This window comes from Triticum urartu, chromosome 5A (genome assembly GCF_056163025.1).
Source record: "Triticum urartu cultivar PI428250 chromosome 5A, HENAU_Tu73, whole genome shotgun sequence".
Lineage (NCBI taxonomy): Eukaryota > Viridiplantae > Streptophyta > Magnoliopsida > Poales > Poaceae > Triticum > Triticum urartu.
This window is the reverse complement of record NC_141877.1, coordinates 269,362,668-269,379,149: the sequence shown is the minus strand read 5'-3', so window position 1 is coordinate 269,379,149 and position 16,482 is coordinate 269,362,668. Positions and strand designations below refer to the sequence as shown.

Here is a 16,482-nt window from a genome sequence, read left to right as displayed (position 1 = left end):
TTTCCAATATGACCCCGCTGCCATGGGAGGGTAGGACAAAATATGTCATGCAAGTTCTTTTAATAAAGCACGTATGACTATTTACGGAATACATGCCTACATTATATCGATGAATTGGAGCTAGTGTCGTATCGCCCTAGGTTATAACTGTCTCATGATGAATATCATCCAACAAGTCACCGATCCAATGCCTATGAATTTACCTTATATTGTTCTTGCTAAGTTACTACTGCTATCATCACTGTTACACTTGCTACAAAACTATTGCTATCACTGTTACCGTTAACATTGCTACTGCTACTATTATCAAAACTATCACATTACTTTGCTACTGATTACTTGCTGCAGATAATTAATCTCCAGGCGTCGTTGAATTGACAACTCAGCTGCTAATACCTTCAAATATTCTTTGGCTCCCCTTGTGTCGAATCTATAAATTTGGGTTGAATACTCTACCCTCGAAAACGGTTGCGATCCCCTATACTTGTGGGTTATCAGGTAGCTAGGGTTCTTGAGGAGAAAGGGGATCGGGAGGAGGATAGAATATAGTAGGCAGGGAGAAAGGGGAAAACGAGGAAGGGAGTCAGCTGATTACAATTACGTGCCCTCCACACCGGGCTCACTCCTACTTATTGACTCACCCACCTAGCTCCCAGGTGGCTGGGTCGAACAGCCTGTTGGGTCTCTTGGCTCTCTTGGGCCGGGTCTTCACTCCATCACTTGGTAGGCCTTGATGCACGGACGATGTAGTAGTGGGTGCCGTGACATCCCCCCGGTCTTCAAAAACGGCTTGTCCCCAAGCCACAGCTCCCGGGAAACGACTTGAAGCTCGAAGAAATCTTCCCAGGTTGCCAACGCCTTCGGTTGAGATGACCACTTGATCAGTACCTGAGGAAGTTGCACCTGGCCTTTGGTGATGATCCGACGAGTGAGCACACGCTCGGGAAAATCCGGCGCTACATGTGACAATGGAGACTCCAGAAGAACAAAGACCACGTCAGTGTTCGGTGGTAGAGCAGCTCGCAGTAGGGATACGTGGAACACCGGGTGAACTCGGCTGCCTTCTAGAAGTTGAACACGATACGCCACCGTGCCAATCTGCGCCGTCACCTAAAATGGCCCAAAATATCTGAAGGACAACTTGTGGTTAGCTCGAGCTGCAACCGAAACCTAAACATAAGGCTGCAGCTTCACATACACCCAGTCCCCCACTGCAAAAGCCCTCCCGGAACGATGTTTGTCCGCTTGGTCTTTCATTCTCTGCTTGGATCGCTCCAACTGTTGCTTCAACAGAGCTGTAATCACTTCCCTCTCCTCATGCCAAGTGACTAAATCCACTGGGGCTGCAACAGACACATCAATGATCCCAAAATGGCGAGGGGGATGCCCATAGAGTACCTCAAACAGAGAAGCTTGCAGCGCAGAGTGAGAGGTCGTGTTGTACCAGAACTCAGCAAGGTGCAGCCACTGGAACCATCGTTGCGGGCAGGAGTGAACAAAACAGTGAAGGTAAGTCTCCATGCACTGATTGACCCTCTGTGTGGTCCCATCCGTCTGCGGGTGATAAGCGGATGACATCCAAAGTTCAGTCCCAACCTACTTAAACAACTCCTTCCACAAAGCATTGGTGAAAACCTTGTCGTGGTCTGAGACAAAAGCATAAGGTAGCCCGTGAAGTTTGTAGACATGGGTCATAAACGTTGTAGCGACTTGCAAGGCTGTGAACGGGTGTGCTAACGGAATGAAGTGAGCATACATGGTCAACTTATCCACCACCACCATGATGCACGAATAGCCTCTGGACACAGGCAACCCTTCCACAAAATCCAGAGTAACGGTGTGCCAGGCGTGAGCGGGAATGGGCAGAGGTTCGAGTAGTCCAGGTGGACGAACCGTTCAGTTTTGTCTGTTTGCAAATGTTGCACTCGAATATGAATTTCACCACATCTTGCCTCATTCTCGGCCAAGAAAAGAGACGCCGGAGCCTGTCATGGGTGGCATGAATGTCGGAGTACCCCCTGTGGCACTGGCATGGATAGCATGCAAGAGTTTCTGTTGCATGGCTGTGTTAGCCCCCACCCGAACTCTACCTTTGTAAAGTATCACCCCATACCGAACCATGTAATTTGAGTTAGGGTCATCCAACTCACTGCAGCGAAGCAAGATTTCCTTCGCACTGTCATCTGACTGTTTAGCCTTGCACGACTTCATCCAGCCACACTGGCATTGCAACAGAGACAGCTGAAACCTCAGCATCCCATCGTGTAAGGCATCAACCGCTTTGTTCGCAGTCCCTTTTCTGTATACCACTTTGTATTGCAGCCCCATGAGCTTGGTATAAGCACGCCTCTGCCATGGCGTCACTAACCGTTCATCATTCAAGTGAGACAGAGCACTCTGGTTAGTCCAGATGACGAACTCACTCCCTTGCAGATAGGAACGCCAGCGATCAACAACCATTAAGATTGCCATATATTCCTTCTCATAAGTGGACAATCCACGGTTCTTCGGGCCCAAAGCTTTGCTGAGGAAGGCTAGAGGGTGCCCTTCTTGAATCAACACAGCCCCAACTCCAAACTCGGACGCATCAGTCTCAATTTCAAAAGGCCTATCGAAGCCAGGGAGCACCAGTACCGGTGCAGTAATCAAAGCCTTTTTTAGATGGTTAAAAGCTTCATTTGCTTCTACGGACCAAACGAAAATCAAGTGCTTCTTCAACAGATTCGTAAGTGGACGGCTGATCAGCCCAAAATCACGGACAAAGCGCCTATAATATCCTGCCAAGCCGAGAAATCCCCGGACCCGCTTCACACCTGTGGACGTCGGCCAATCCCTGACAGCAGTCACATTTTTCTCATTGGTGGCAACCCCTTTTTCGCTGATGACATGCCCTAGGTAAGTGAGCTATTGCTGAGCAAACTTGCACCTGGATAGCTTCACCTTGAGCTGATGCTTTTCCAACAGTTCAAAGACTTGCCGAAGAAGTTTAACGTGCTCTTCCAGGGTTTCATTATGGACCAGGATATCATCAATGAACACAAGTACTCCATGACGCAGTAGCGGCCCCGGAATGAAATGCATGCCCCCTTGAAATGTGCCCGGATCACAGCACAATCCATAAGCCATAACCTTGAACTCATAGTGCCCCAAGTGAGTTTTGAAGGCAATTTTATATACATCCTCTGGCGCCATCCGAATTTGACAAAAACCTACCTTCAGGTCCAAGCTAGTGAACCACTTTGATTCGGCCAGTTCATCCAACAACTCTTCTATCACTGGCATTGGGAAACGATCTTTGACTGTGATAACATTTAGCTGCCGATAGTCCACATAGAACCGCTAAGTCAAGTCCTTATGTACAAGCAGCACTGGCGAAGCAAATGGGTTGTAACTGGGCTGGATAATACCCTGGTCAAGCATTTCCTGGACCTGCTTCTTGATCTCATCCTTCTGCAAGGGATTGTACTGGTAGGGTTTGATGTTCACTGGTTGGGCACCAGGAATGAGTGGTATTTTGTGGTCGAATGGCCAGGCAGATGGTAAGCCTTTTGGAGCCTCAAACAAGGACTGGAACTTGTCGATGAGTTGAGCTACAAGTGGTGGTATCTCCATTTCTGGCTATTGCTTCTGTTTGGTGTCCACTACTTGAAGATGAACCAATTGGTGCACATCATTACAACTCACCATGAAGTGAATCTGATCCATGGTCACCGGGTAACACTCCTTGGTGTGCGACTGTAATCCTTGGAAAGTGATGTTCTTCCCATGATGCATAAATGCCATCAACTTGTCCCCAGTGCACATCCATTGGACTGTGTTGTTCCAGCCAATCCATTTCGATGATCATATTGTAACAGCCAAGAGGCAGAACCTTGAGATCCGAACAAAACTTGTGTCCTTGCACTGACCAAATGCACTTTGTGATTGCTTGATTGCTAAGAAGTAGACCTCCATCGGCTATCTTCACTTTCAGCACATGTGAAGTTTGGTGCACTCCTTGCAATTTAGCAGCCAACTCTAAGCTGACGAAACTGTGCGAACTGCCTGAATCAATGAGCATTAGTACCTGCTGATTTTGAATTTTCCCTTGCAGCCGTAATGTCCACGGCGCAACCGAATCTTGCACAGCTACCCTGGATATGGTATGACATTCACTCACGGTGTCTGAATGCTCTTCTCCTGAAGAACCACTGGACATCCCTAGAACATCAAACATCTCTTGTACCACATGAAGTTGGACTACCGCTGCACATTTGTGATCCCGGCTCCACCGTTCCCCACACATATAGCAGAGTCCTCTGGCCCCGCGATAAGCTCGAAGAGTCGACAACCTATCTTCCATAGAGTTGCTTCCTCTTGGCCCATCAGCTGCTGCCCCCCCCCCCCCCGGCGTTCATCAGCCGGCGCAACACTCGTGGGAGGTGGTCGCCCTGGCGGTGCCGGCAAAGGCATAGCCCCCTTGAGATGGGACCCGCTGCCCGTCCTGTTGCCAGCTGCGCTCTTCGAACGCCTTGGCTCCCACCATTTGGAGATCTCCAACGTCTGCTCCTATAAGTAAGCCAAAGAAACATCAGTATCAAGATCTTTTGGATTATGAACTAACACAACAACGCGAATTTCATCACACAACCCATCAACAAATCGGGAGGGAAACATAGCAGGATCCCAAGTGGTACTATGGCCTAACAGGGAATGCATGATCTCTGTGAACTTGGTAGTGTCATCAGACACGGAGTTCGTTTGCCGCAAGTGAAACAACTGGCGCAACAACACTGTGAACTCGTTCCTCTCAAACTGATCACAAACTGTAGTGCAAATTTTTTCCCACCCATATGGTGCAGGTCGAAATCATTGTTTTTGAGCCACACCATAGCCGCTCCTGTAAACTGCATAGCAGTAGTGTCTACCCAAAGCACTGGATCCAAATGGAAGATGCGGAAGTAGGACTCGCAATTGCGTTTCCAACTGCGTGGGAGTTCCCCCCAAAATTGAGGGAAATCCATCTTAGGCCTAGGAATTACAGGCGTGGACGTGATGGCGGAACGGGCTACGAGATCGTGGTGGTAGCGGGCTGCCAGATATGGACGTGCCCCGCAGTGGTGACCGCCCGGGCGGTCGAGAGCGATGATCGGCCGAAAATTGACCCGCAGAGGAAAGGAAATTCAGGGGTGGAGCCATACCCATGACCGGAGGTGGGACTAGAGTGGTAACCGCTCCAGAGCCTACCCCCCGGTGAGCTTGGTCGACGCGGTGGCCTTCAGGCCCGTGGGGGCTGCAGCCGGCCCGAGGTAGCGGCGCACCTCCCGGTCGAGGGAAGATGGGAGGGAGGTCCCCCGGCTTGAGGCCAAGCACGGTGTTGCGTGCAATGACATCCAGCTCCTTGCGCACCCCGCCCAACTCCTGCTGCACGTCGGAGAGTGACTTCTCCAGCATCGGCTTCCATGCGGCCAGATTGGCGACAACCGGCTGGATCTCGGCGATGATGGTGGTGGTGACCGCCACCGCCTTCTGTATGGCGGCGTTCTGCTCCTGGATGGCCTTGAGCGCCACTGCCATCTCCTCAACTTGCTGCTCCATCTCGCCGTTTTGTCGCTGCTGGTGCGTGGTAAACGTCGGCTTCTTCAGGTAATCAAGCAGCTCTGACACCATATGTTACGTCCCTCGTGCTCGATTCACTCAATCATGGCGATACAGGTGGAGATTGGTAGCTAGGGTTCTTGAGGAGAAAGGGGATCAAGAGGAGGAGAGGATACAGTAGGCAGGGAGAAAGGGGAAAAATGAGGAAGGGAGTCAGCTGATTACAATTCCGTGCCCTCCACACCGGGCTCACTCCTACTTATCGACTCACCCACCTAGCTCCCAGGTGGCTGGGTCGAACAGCCTGTTGGGCCTCTTGGCTCTCTTGGGCCGGGTCTTCACTCCATCAGTTGGTTGGCCTTGACGCACGGACGAGGTAGTAGTGGGTGCCGTGACACGTGTCCAGTTCAGTTTTTCTTTTAACATAGTACAATCATAGTCGTTCACGTGCCAGGTTAGTTTGCCATGCCCATTTCAGATTCTTTTCTTGAGTGGCATGCTCATTTCAATTTTTTTGTCTTTTTTTGAGATGTATGCCCATTTCAGATGGCATTTCCTAAACGGCACCCGTAGCGCCGGTTATAGGCTTAACCGTACAGGGCGTACACCCCACGCACCGCCCTGGGCCGGCCCACGTTACTTTTTTTTCCTGTTTTTAGAGACGCAAAAAAGAGCGTGTGCAACGTGACTCGAACTACCGATCTCCTGGCTCCGTGTTCGCTGTGACAACCAACAAGCCACCCTCCTGAAATTGTTTACTCAAAGCTTTTTCCTTGTTATACTCTTTGTTATTTTTCTTTTTTTCCTAGAATGCTTTGGTTTGGGATTTTTTATTTTATTTCCTTTTTCGTTGTTTGGAACAGTTTTTTTGCTAAACTTTTCTAAAAATACATTTTTTTAATATTCGTGAACTTTTTTCGAATTTGATGAACCTTTTCAAATTCAATGAACATTTTTTCAAATTCATTGAACTTTTTTCAAATTCAATGAACTTTTTTACAAATTCTGTGAACTTTTTTCAAATTCTATGAACTTTTTTCAAATTCGATGAACTTTTTTTGAATTCAATGAACATTTTTAAAATTTGGTGAACTTTTCTCAAAATCAATGAACTTTTTTTCAAACTTGGTGAACTTTTTTTCAAATTCAATGAACTTTTTTTCTAATTCAATGAACATTTTTAAAATTTGGTGAACTTTTCTCAAAATCAATGAACTTTTTAAAAAACTTTGATGAACTGTTTTTTAAGTTCATAAAAAAATATTTGTGAACTATTTTTGAAATTTGATGAGCCCTTTTTCATAAAAAAATAAACTTTTCAAAAAATGAAATAACTCAAAAGTCTAATAAATAGCGCGGGCAAAATGATTCTTAAAGTTTTCGCGTTGTTGTTAATCACTGGCGCTGAGGTGGTGTGGTGGTTAGCTGAACATTTTCGTTAGTTCTAGCTGCACGGCGCGAGTTCGATTCCTCGTACGCGCTATTTTTTTGTGTTTTCTTCGCGGGACAATCGATCACGTCGCTCGCGGTGGGCCAACCCATATGTGCAGGAGCGTGGGCGCCGGAACCTTTAACCGGCGCAGAAGGCGGGGAGCTCCTACAGGACGCCTTAAGCGCCGGTTGAGGACCCGGGCGCCCACTGCGGCCCGCTAGTGGGCCGGCCCATGAATACGCAGGCCACTGAAAAATGTATTTCTGGCGCAAAAAATCCACCATGAATCTTTGCTCCTGGGAGGATTCGAACCCGGCCAAACCCTATTCGGGCGCTTAAGGCGCCCGAATTAGGTGTTTCCGCAAACGGGCGCACACCCCTCCCTGCGCGATGGGCCGGCCCATTTATCCATATTATTCTGTTTCAGAACTGCAAAAACTGCAGCCGGTGACACTCGAACTCGCGCGCTCTGCATTTTACCTCAGCTACGCTAGCCAACTTCGCAACTACATTGCTCTGATTCGTGAGATCCTTTTTCTTTTATTGTATCTACTTTTATGTTTCTTTTATTTTTTATTTCCCCGTTTTCTTTTTCTTATTTTTTCCCAAAATGCATGATTTAAAAAAACAGTGAACTATTTATTCAAAATCCTCGATGAATGTTTTTTAAAATTCAATGAAATTTTTTCGTGAACTTTCTAACTCGTAAACTTGATGAACTTTTTTTAAAGTTCAATTAACTTTTTTCAACTTCGATGAACTTTTTTCAAATTCGGTGAACTTTTATTCGATGAACATTTTTGAATTTCGATGAACTTTTTTGAATTTCAATGAACGTTTTTTAAAATTCAATGAACTTTTTTCGTGAACTTTCTAATTTGTAAAATCAATGAACTTTTTTTAACTTTGAAGAACTTTTTTCAAATTCGGTGAACTTTTATTCAATGAACGTTTTTGAATTTCGATGAACTTTTTTGAATTTCAATGAACTTTTTTGAATTTTGGTGAACTTTTTTTCAAATCCGATGAGCTCTTTCAAACTTCATGAACTATTTTTTCAAATTTGATGAACTATTTTTAAACTCGATGAACTTTTTCAAATTCGATGACAATTTTTCCTATTCGATGAACTGTTTTTAAATTTTTCACTTTTCTGAATCAATGAACTTTTTACAAATTTCTGTACCTTTTTGAATTCAAGAACCGGAGGCGTTTTTGTTTCCTGAACCAACAAAACCATAAAGAAAAAAAAATGAGCTGAGTTGATCGAGCGAACGAACAGAAGCTAAAAGGAAACGAAGCGAGGGAGCGATCTTATTATGGGCCGGCCCATGAAGGCGCCTGCGTGGGCGCCGCTTGCTCCAAGTGGCGCTTAAGGCGCTGTCGAGGAGGTCTCTCGAACTCGAGCCAACAAGCCGCAGCGCATGGGGTAGGGTGACCACTAGACCACATATGACCATCTGGAAACATTGCAACGTGAATCATTTAAGAGTAAAGTTTAGCCGCGCTATATAAAAAACCGTGATTCCTTCTGAAAAAAGAATTGAACAAAATTTGAGTGTCCACAGATTTCAAAAAATATCACGAAAAAAGGAAAAAAAGTTCATAAAAAATGGAAAAGCTCATCAATTTGAAAAAAGTTCACCGATTTCAAAAAAAGTTCACAAATCTCAAAAAAGTTCACTGATTTTGGAAAAAAGTTCATTGAATTTTTAAAAAGTTCATCGAATTTCAAAAAGTTCATTGAATTTGAAAAAAAGTTAACTGATTTGGAAAAAAGTTCATTGAATTTGAAAAAAAGTTCATTGAATTTGGAAAAAATTCACCAAATTTAAAAAAGTTCACTGATTTTACAATTCATATGATTTGAAAAAAGTTCATCGAATTGAAAAAGTTCACCAAATTTCAAAGAACATTCATAAAATCCGTTGAACTATTCTCATAGAAATACAAAAAGGAAAAAATAAAAGGAAAAAGAAGAAGGAAATGATGGGATAATAAACCACTGGAAAGGTTGTCCTTACCCAGTTATGTCGTATTGGTAGTGTTGGCTAACGTAGCTGGCTTGCATGACGAGGTCGTACGTTCGAAACCCGCTGCTCGCACTCTTTTTGTTAGACGGAAAATCGGAAGCAATATGGGCCGGCCCATCTCGGCGCGGGGGTATGCGCCCGTTTGCGGTTAGTGAAGACACGGGAGCTTAAGGCGCCCGTTAGGAAATGCCCAGAAGGCGCGCATTAGGAGGTCCCATTTCAGATGCTAGGTGGGTGGAGCCGAGTGATTTCTGTTTTAATGGGCCGGCTCAGGATGAGCGACGCACCCACGATACCAATTGACAGGTTTTGCTAAGAAAAAAGAGAAAAACAATCGACAGGAAGAGCGGACGTGCGCGAGAGACGAGGGATGGCTCGATAGGCATCCTCCCAGGTTCAGATCCCGACGGCATCCTCCCCAGGTTCCAGAACTGCTGACGTGGCGCTCCTCTTCCTCCTCCTCTTTTTGTTAGACGGAAAATCGGAAGCAATATGGGCCGGCCCATCTCGGCGCGGGGGTATGCGCCCGTTTGCGGTTAGTGAAGACACGGGAGCTTAAGGCGCCCGTTAGGAAATACCCAGAAGGCGCGCATTAGAAGGTCCCATTTCAGATGCTAGGTGGGTGGAGCCGAGTGATTTCTGTTTTAATGGGCCGATTCAGGATGAGCCACGCACCCACGATATCAATTGACAGGTTTTGCTAAGAAAAAAGAGAAAAACAATCGACAGGAAGAGCGGACGTGCGGGAGAGACGAGGGATGGCTCGATAGGCATCCTCCCAGGTTCAGATCCCGACGGCATCCTCCCCAGGTTCCAGAACCGCTGACGTGGCGCTCCTCTTCCTCCTCCTCTCGCCTCTCCCATCACCGCCTCGTCTGCCTCACCGCCGGCGACCGTCGCTCCCGTACCCACACTCCGCCGCAGGGATGGCTCAATGAGGTGACACCCCAAAATCATCTCCCTAATCCCCAATTCATCAATCTTGGTGCCATCGGCCGTCGTCGCGCTTCTCCTCGCGTCGCGGCGCGGGGATCCCGATCCGTGGAGGGGTAAGCGCGTCGGAGGAGAGCGCGATTGAGGCGAGAATGTGCGCGGAATCCAAGGGATTTCTATATCTGGCTTGATTTCGCGTTTGGAATACACGCGGGTTGGGATTTTTTCGGTTGGCAATCATGCATGCTTGATCCGCATCTCCTTGTTGATCGTCGCAGGTGTGTGTGAGCCGCGTTGATCTGGCTTCTGGTGGAGTGTGAAATGGTGGATTTCCCGGAAGGGTTGCGACGGCTCGCTGCTCTCCTGCTCAAGTGCTGCGATCTCGACATACCAAATCGTCCCAAGGGCCTCGAGGATCCTGAGCGTCTGGCAAGGGAAACAGTTTGTATGTTTCTTCGTCTCCAGTTTCTTACCTCCATTTACCGGATCAGCCAATATCTCGTACCTCCATTTATTTATAAATTCCTTGTTGTGCAGTTAGCGTAAATGAGATTGAGGCATTGTATGAGTTGTTCAAGAAGATCAGCAGTGCTGTGGTTGATGATGGTGTGATTAATAAGGTTAGTAACTTCTGCCGATTTCGATGGGTCTGTAGTGTGGTTGTTGACAACTTACACTCCATCGAGCTCAATCTCATACCAAGGCCTTGCCTGTTGTATATGCAGGAAGAATTCCAACTGGCGCTGTTTAAGACTAACAGGAAAGATAGCATGTTTGCTGACCGGGTATGTCTGCGTGGCTTCTGTTTTTTATGTTGTCACAAAAAGTCCATGTTGTTTTGTTCGTGATATTTGGTTGGTACTTGTTTTATTTGTTCTTTTGTGCTATTGGTTATTTGGTTCACCTTTCATGTAGCGTTTCGTACTTATATACTGCATGGAAGCATCTTGAATGCAGTATGAACATTGGCAGCGAGGCAGTTTTCCGTGGAGTTATCTAAAACACTATAAGCTTGAGCTTTGAAGTTTTGGTCATTTGCCATGTCACATGTGTTATGTGCTTGGGCTTGCACTCCCACATGTCTCCAGTTGCTGACGCAGCATTTCGGCATTTCACCATGCACTAGCTGACTTTTGAGTAGCTTTAGGCTGTCATAAGTTATTGCAGCCTAAAACTAATGCTAATTGAGCTCTAATCTATAATAATGATATAACGAAATAGGAAAAACCTTAAAACAATAAACATACATAGTAGATAAGTACACTTGTGTATCTAAATTATGAATATTTATTCCATCTTATGCTATTATTCCTATATCAATATTGTAATGAGAACCAAAATCTGCAAAGGTAGGCAGTAAATCAAAATCTAGGTATATTTACTCTAAAAACATGGTTATATATAAATATGAAGTAGGCAAATTTGCAAGGACTTACCACTTCCTGCTGCTGTTACAAATCATTACTTCGTGAACATGGACATATAACACAATTCTTTTTGATGATCTGATGTCAATACTTATTGATGCTGTACTTTAATCTATTTAGGTGTTTGATTTGTTCGATACGAAGCACAATGGGATTCTTGAATTTGAAGAATTTGTGCGAGCTCTTTCTGTATTCCATCCTAATGCACCAGTTGATGACAAAATTGATTGTAAGCCATCATGCTTTATTTTTTTCATTTATTTTACCTAGATAATGTGACATGTTTCAGCGAGGATTAAGTCTAGGTTTTCCCTCTTCGATGCGACAATTTTTCAAGACATGGATCTTCAATTATTGCTGCTTAGCAAATGAATATGAAAAGTTAGCTGGCTGTTGACTTCACTGGCAGATGCACACAAACTGTTATCATTGATATACTCAACCCTGCAATTTAGACGAACTATCATTGGAATCCTAGTGGTTGCAGCTTGCAGCCAGACACTATCTCTTTTAATTTAGTTGTATGTGGAGCACACAAACTGTTATCATTGATATACTCAACCCTGCAATTTAGAATAACTATAATTGGAATCCTAGTGGTTGCAGCTTGCAGCTTGCAGCTAGACACTATCTCTTTTAATTTAGTTGTATGTGGAGACCACCCTGGAAGTGAGGGGCCGAGGGAGGGTGGTGTGTAGATACATATGGATCCCAGTCTTAGGCAGTTCATACACACTCATCTGTTATTACTTAGGCCATGTTGCGTTCAATTTTCTTCTTTGGTTTCTTGCACGCAAGCACATGAATGCCCTTTTGTCTCAATCTCTTCTTGAGTTCATGTATACATAGCATTGGCATCAGTCAGAATTTATGCTTGTGTCGTACTAAATCATCTGTTCTTCTAATCTTATGCCATATATGAACTACCTGCAGTTGCTTTCAAACTCTATGATCTCAAACAACAAGGTTTCATTGAAAAGCAAGAGGTACTACCTTCATTTTTCATATTGTGAACTCTTTTTCTGTTCTATTGTATTTTGTTATGAGTTAGTAGTCCATCTGTTCATACTGTCAATCGTGTTCCTGTTCAAGGAATTTATTTTAGTGACAGTGAAAAGTAAGTGTGGTGAGAGAGCTATGCATGTCAGCAATAACTTAATCGAGTTAACCGTGTGAAGCACTCGTACATAGAAACTGACGCCCTTCTGCAACCCTTCCATCTTAGGGTGTGTTTGGTTGAGGAACGAAGTGGAACGGAATGTCATGGTTCCATTCCTTTGGAATGGGTCGGTTCCTTCTTCGCGTTTGGTAGGAGCAATTAGATGGAATGGAATGGTTATGTTTTATTGTTTGGTATGAGAGACGGAATAGTATGCATTTGGTGTAGGAATGGTGAGATTATTACTTATATGCTTGTGCTTATAACAATTGGTTCAACTTTGACATCAACTGACGCATACAGTCGAAAATCGTCAACTGCAAATTGCTCAAAAAAAATTCTATAAACATTAAATTGGATTTCAATTGGAAAAAATTGCAAAATTAAGCGGCATGCACATACGCTGGAGCAAAGATCACTCTGTATAAAGCTAGAGCGGCTGCACAACAGCTCTTCTTCTTGACAGGAGTGGCCGGCGCATACACACAGTGGTGTTCATGTCCACGCGCGTGCAGATTGGTGCCATGGGGCGGGTGCTACTGCTTGACGAGGTCCCAATTTGTAGACCATCGAACGCCCACGCCGGCTATCCCTTTTGGCCATTGTGCCTCTCTTCCATGCGAGCCTCCCTGTCTCTCTCTTACCTGCGAGCCGCTGCTGTCGCCAGGAGCGTCGTTGCTAGCCCGCCGCCGCTGTGGATGGGAGCGCTGCTGCTCTTTCCATCCGCCGCCACCATACACGGGAGAGGGAGAGAGGCGAGGCTGCCTGGCGGCGTCTCAGATCGAGTGCGCGAGACAGACGAGGGGTGGCGGCGCTGAGATTCAGGGTGAGTGAGAGTCGCGGGAGGGGTGAGAGCGAGCCGTTCCGTGTCGTCCGGCCGATTCGGAGGTATGACTTGGTTCCGCATAATCAGCGAATATGCTGTTCCATGGAACGAGTGGGTTCCGATTCCTTAGATGGACCGAACACGGGAATGGGCCTTCGGGACGGAACCGACCCATGACATTCCACCCGATGATAGAAACCAAACACACCCTTAATGTTACTCCATTGTTTTGTGCTTGGAGAAAACATGTCTATATAACATAAAGTGCAGCTAGGAGCAATCACCTTGGGAAAAAGTCATTGTGTGCCTTAATTGTCAGGTGAAGCAAATGGTGGTTGCAACACTTGCTGAATCAGGAATGAACCTTTCTGATGAGGTTATAGAGGGTATTATCGACAAGGTATTCTTAGAGTATACTTTTGCTATGATGTATGTCTGTTGAATTTATTCTTTTGCTTAAGGGGGCAATTTTTTTCTACATCGCTAGACATTTGAGGAAGCAGATACAAAGCACGATGGTAAAATCGACAAGGAGGAATGGCGCAATCTTGTCTTGAGGCATCCATCTTTGTTGAAGAATATGACACTCCCATATCTAAGGTCTGTATGGCCGACCCTGTTTGTTACCCCCCCCCCCCCCCCCTCCCCCCCAACTCGAGTCAAGTTGTCTTACTGATCAGTACCTACTTCATCTCCGTGGGATACATGTGTGAAGCTCAGCATGCTAAATTCTTAAGGATCGATTTCCTCTGCATTTTCTGATCTCACAGAACATAGCCCATTTAACTTTGGAGTACTATAATTCAACTTGCTCGATTAGCAGAGGGGCATGGCATGTGAATAATATACATGGTTGTAACTCGAAACTAGGTTGAAAATGCTGATGTGGTTCGAGATTACACATTCAGAGTCAGAAAACAGGTCCCTTTATTTTGCACAGCAGTAACAACAGTTTGATTCCCTTCTTACGGCTTGATTAATAACTGTGGATTTGTTCTAATTATAAAATACTTCATCAACAGGGATATTACCACAACATTTCCAAGCTTTGTCTTCAACTCTCAGGTCGAGGATGCTTGAGAATCCAGTTTCTAGGTTACCACTGAAGCTTGTGAAAGACCACGGCAGACTATGTCGTAGGTGGACCTTGTGTATTTTTATTTCTTTATTCCTTTTTGGCGATATCCTTCTTGTGCTTGGAACAATTCTTGTAATTTTTTCACTTCTTTAAAATGTGAATTCCCAGCAATCTCCTCGTGTGAGGGCTCTTCTTTTGTATATACCCGAGTATAATCTAGAATTAACTGTTCCTTATGTATAAACGATCTTTGGATACCTAGTTGATCTTTGGATGCCTAGTTGCCCATGCGAGTAGTTACTGATAAGCAGCCGTTATATTTTATCGTTCTACTGTTTCTTTCATTCATTTGGTTGTTCTTGTGGTGTTGCTTGTTACTCCCGTGCCATCGTTCAGTTTTGGTGGCTGCATAGCTGGAAGCTTTTCTTTTTTAAGGTGAAATATACGTTACGACTTTGGTGACGCTTTGATATTCTTCAGGTGAAGTTTTTTCTTGTTCTTTTTCTTTTTTTACTCTAGACATTTGCATTGTTTAGCATGCCTTTAAGTCATTGACAGGTGGGCCCGTGCTCTGTGGGACCCATGTGTCAGTGACTCGAAGGTAGGCTAGCCCACGGCAGGGAATCCTCGTCCGTGCCGGCATAGGGCGTTTGTGTTGACATGATTTGCTCTTCCTATGTGCGGTGATAATTGCCCATCCTTACGTTTCTTGGTCTTAACATGCCCGTTGGTCATGGTTGGTTACGTTGGTAAGCACAGGTGTGTACATCTTAAGTCAACCTTAGGCCCTTCCTAGTGCTTCACCGTGGAGTACTAAGCATGTCACATAAATGAAAAAATGACATGACACAACATTTAAAGAAAGGAAAGAGTACTTTGGTGACCGCAGAAAGAATCAATGCCAAGCGTGGGAACCTAGGCAAACAACTTGAATGAGACAATTTGACCAATGCATGAAAGACTTTAGGTGCTAACTCATTAAATAAAGTATGCTTGGCAACAACAAGTTAAGCACCTATGTGCTAAGGTATTTAATGCACTTAGCACCTCATCTAAGCACCTTTACATTGAAAGAAGTCTTAGAGCATCTATAGTCGGACTACGCAAATTCGCATCCCTAAATGTTTGTGGGCGTATCCCCGGATAGCTTGCTTCTCATTTGTCCTCCCGAGCAAGCACACCCCTCATATTGAAACCCTTGAATCCATGCAGGTCCATCATATATCACAAATTCATCGCGAATTTAGCAATGCAAAAATGCAAAATAAAGCACAGTTCAACACATGCCAAAAGAAAATATGACAATTAATAAACATGTGATACAAGAATGAATCATTCAGTGTTTGCATTGCGCCCGTTCATCTCCTTTGCCTCAAGTCACTTATTGCCTTTCGGATCCAAGAGGGAAGGATTGGGCAACATGATCTTCGAATCCTCAGTGTCCCGGGCTAGTTGCAACCTCTCTTTCTCGAGCTCAATTGATCCAAAAGTCTTTGCCTTCCCCATCTCCTATTTGACATACGCCTCCTCTAAGTCGATTCTCCTTCCGAAGCTGCAACTTATTGTTCATCCTCTCTTGCTCCTAACCATCTTTTCTTTTTGCGCATCCAAGAAGAGCTCTCAATATCCCTTCCTTCTTTTCCTCCTTGGTGGAGAAAATGCTCGTCCATGTGGGGGACATTTTGCTCGTTGCAGCGTCACGCACGGCCCTACCCTTCTCCCACTTGTTTTCCATCACTTAGCGGTTCATCTTTGACACGGTGGCTTGTCGCTCGTCCCCTCCACCTTTGAGGGAGTCCTGGATTAGGGGGTCCCTGGGCGTCCGGGCTATGTGACATGGGCCGGACTGATGGGCCGTGAAGATACAAGATAGAAGGCCTCCCCCCGTGTCCGGATGGGACTCTCCTTTGCGTGGATGGCAAGCTTGGCGTCCGGATGTGTAGTTTCCTTTCTCTGTAAACTGACTATGTACAACCCTAGGTCCCTCTGGTGTCTATATAAACCGGAGGGTTTTAGT

At 45.3% G+C, this 16,482-nt stretch overlaps 1 protein-coding gene and 1 pseudogene across 1 annotated transcript; one reads left to right on the top strand and one right to left on the bottom strand.

The window, feature by feature from the left end:
- Positions 1-2,904: 2,904 nt before the first annotated feature.
- LOC147971020 (uncharacterized) lies at positions 2,905-5,003 on the bottom strand (annotated as a pseudogene).
- A 4,701-nt stretch (positions 5,004-9,704) lies between these two features.
- Positions 9,705-14,722, top strand: LOC125508330 (calcineurin B-like protein 6). Its single transcript, XM_048673014.2, has 9 exons — positions 9,705-9,981; positions 10,254-10,420; positions 10,513-10,595; positions 10,701-10,760; positions 11,523-11,631; positions 12,336-12,388; positions 13,707-13,787; positions 13,875-13,987; positions 14,410-14,722. Exons 2-9 carry the CDS (start codon positions 10,297-10,299, stop codon positions 14,465-14,467), a joined length of 681 nt encoding a protein of 226 aa, XP_048528971.1. The 5' UTR covers positions 9,705-9,981; positions 10,254-10,296; the 3' UTR covers positions 14,468-14,722.
- Positions 14,723-16,482: the final 1,760 nt, after the last annotated feature.

Coding starts and splice junctions, on each gene's coding strand:
- LOC125508330 (XM_048673014.2), top strand. CDS start 10,297: ATGGTGGATTTCCCGGAAGGGTTGCGACGGCTCGCTGCTCTCCTGCTC. Junction 10,596..10,700: donor ATGATGGTGTGATTAATAAG/GTTAGTAACTTC, acceptor TTGTATATGCAG/GAAGAATTCCAACTGGCGCT. Junction 13,988..14,409: donor ATGACACTCCCATATCTAAG/GTCTGTATGGCC, acceptor CTTCATCAACAG/GGATATTACCACAACATTTC.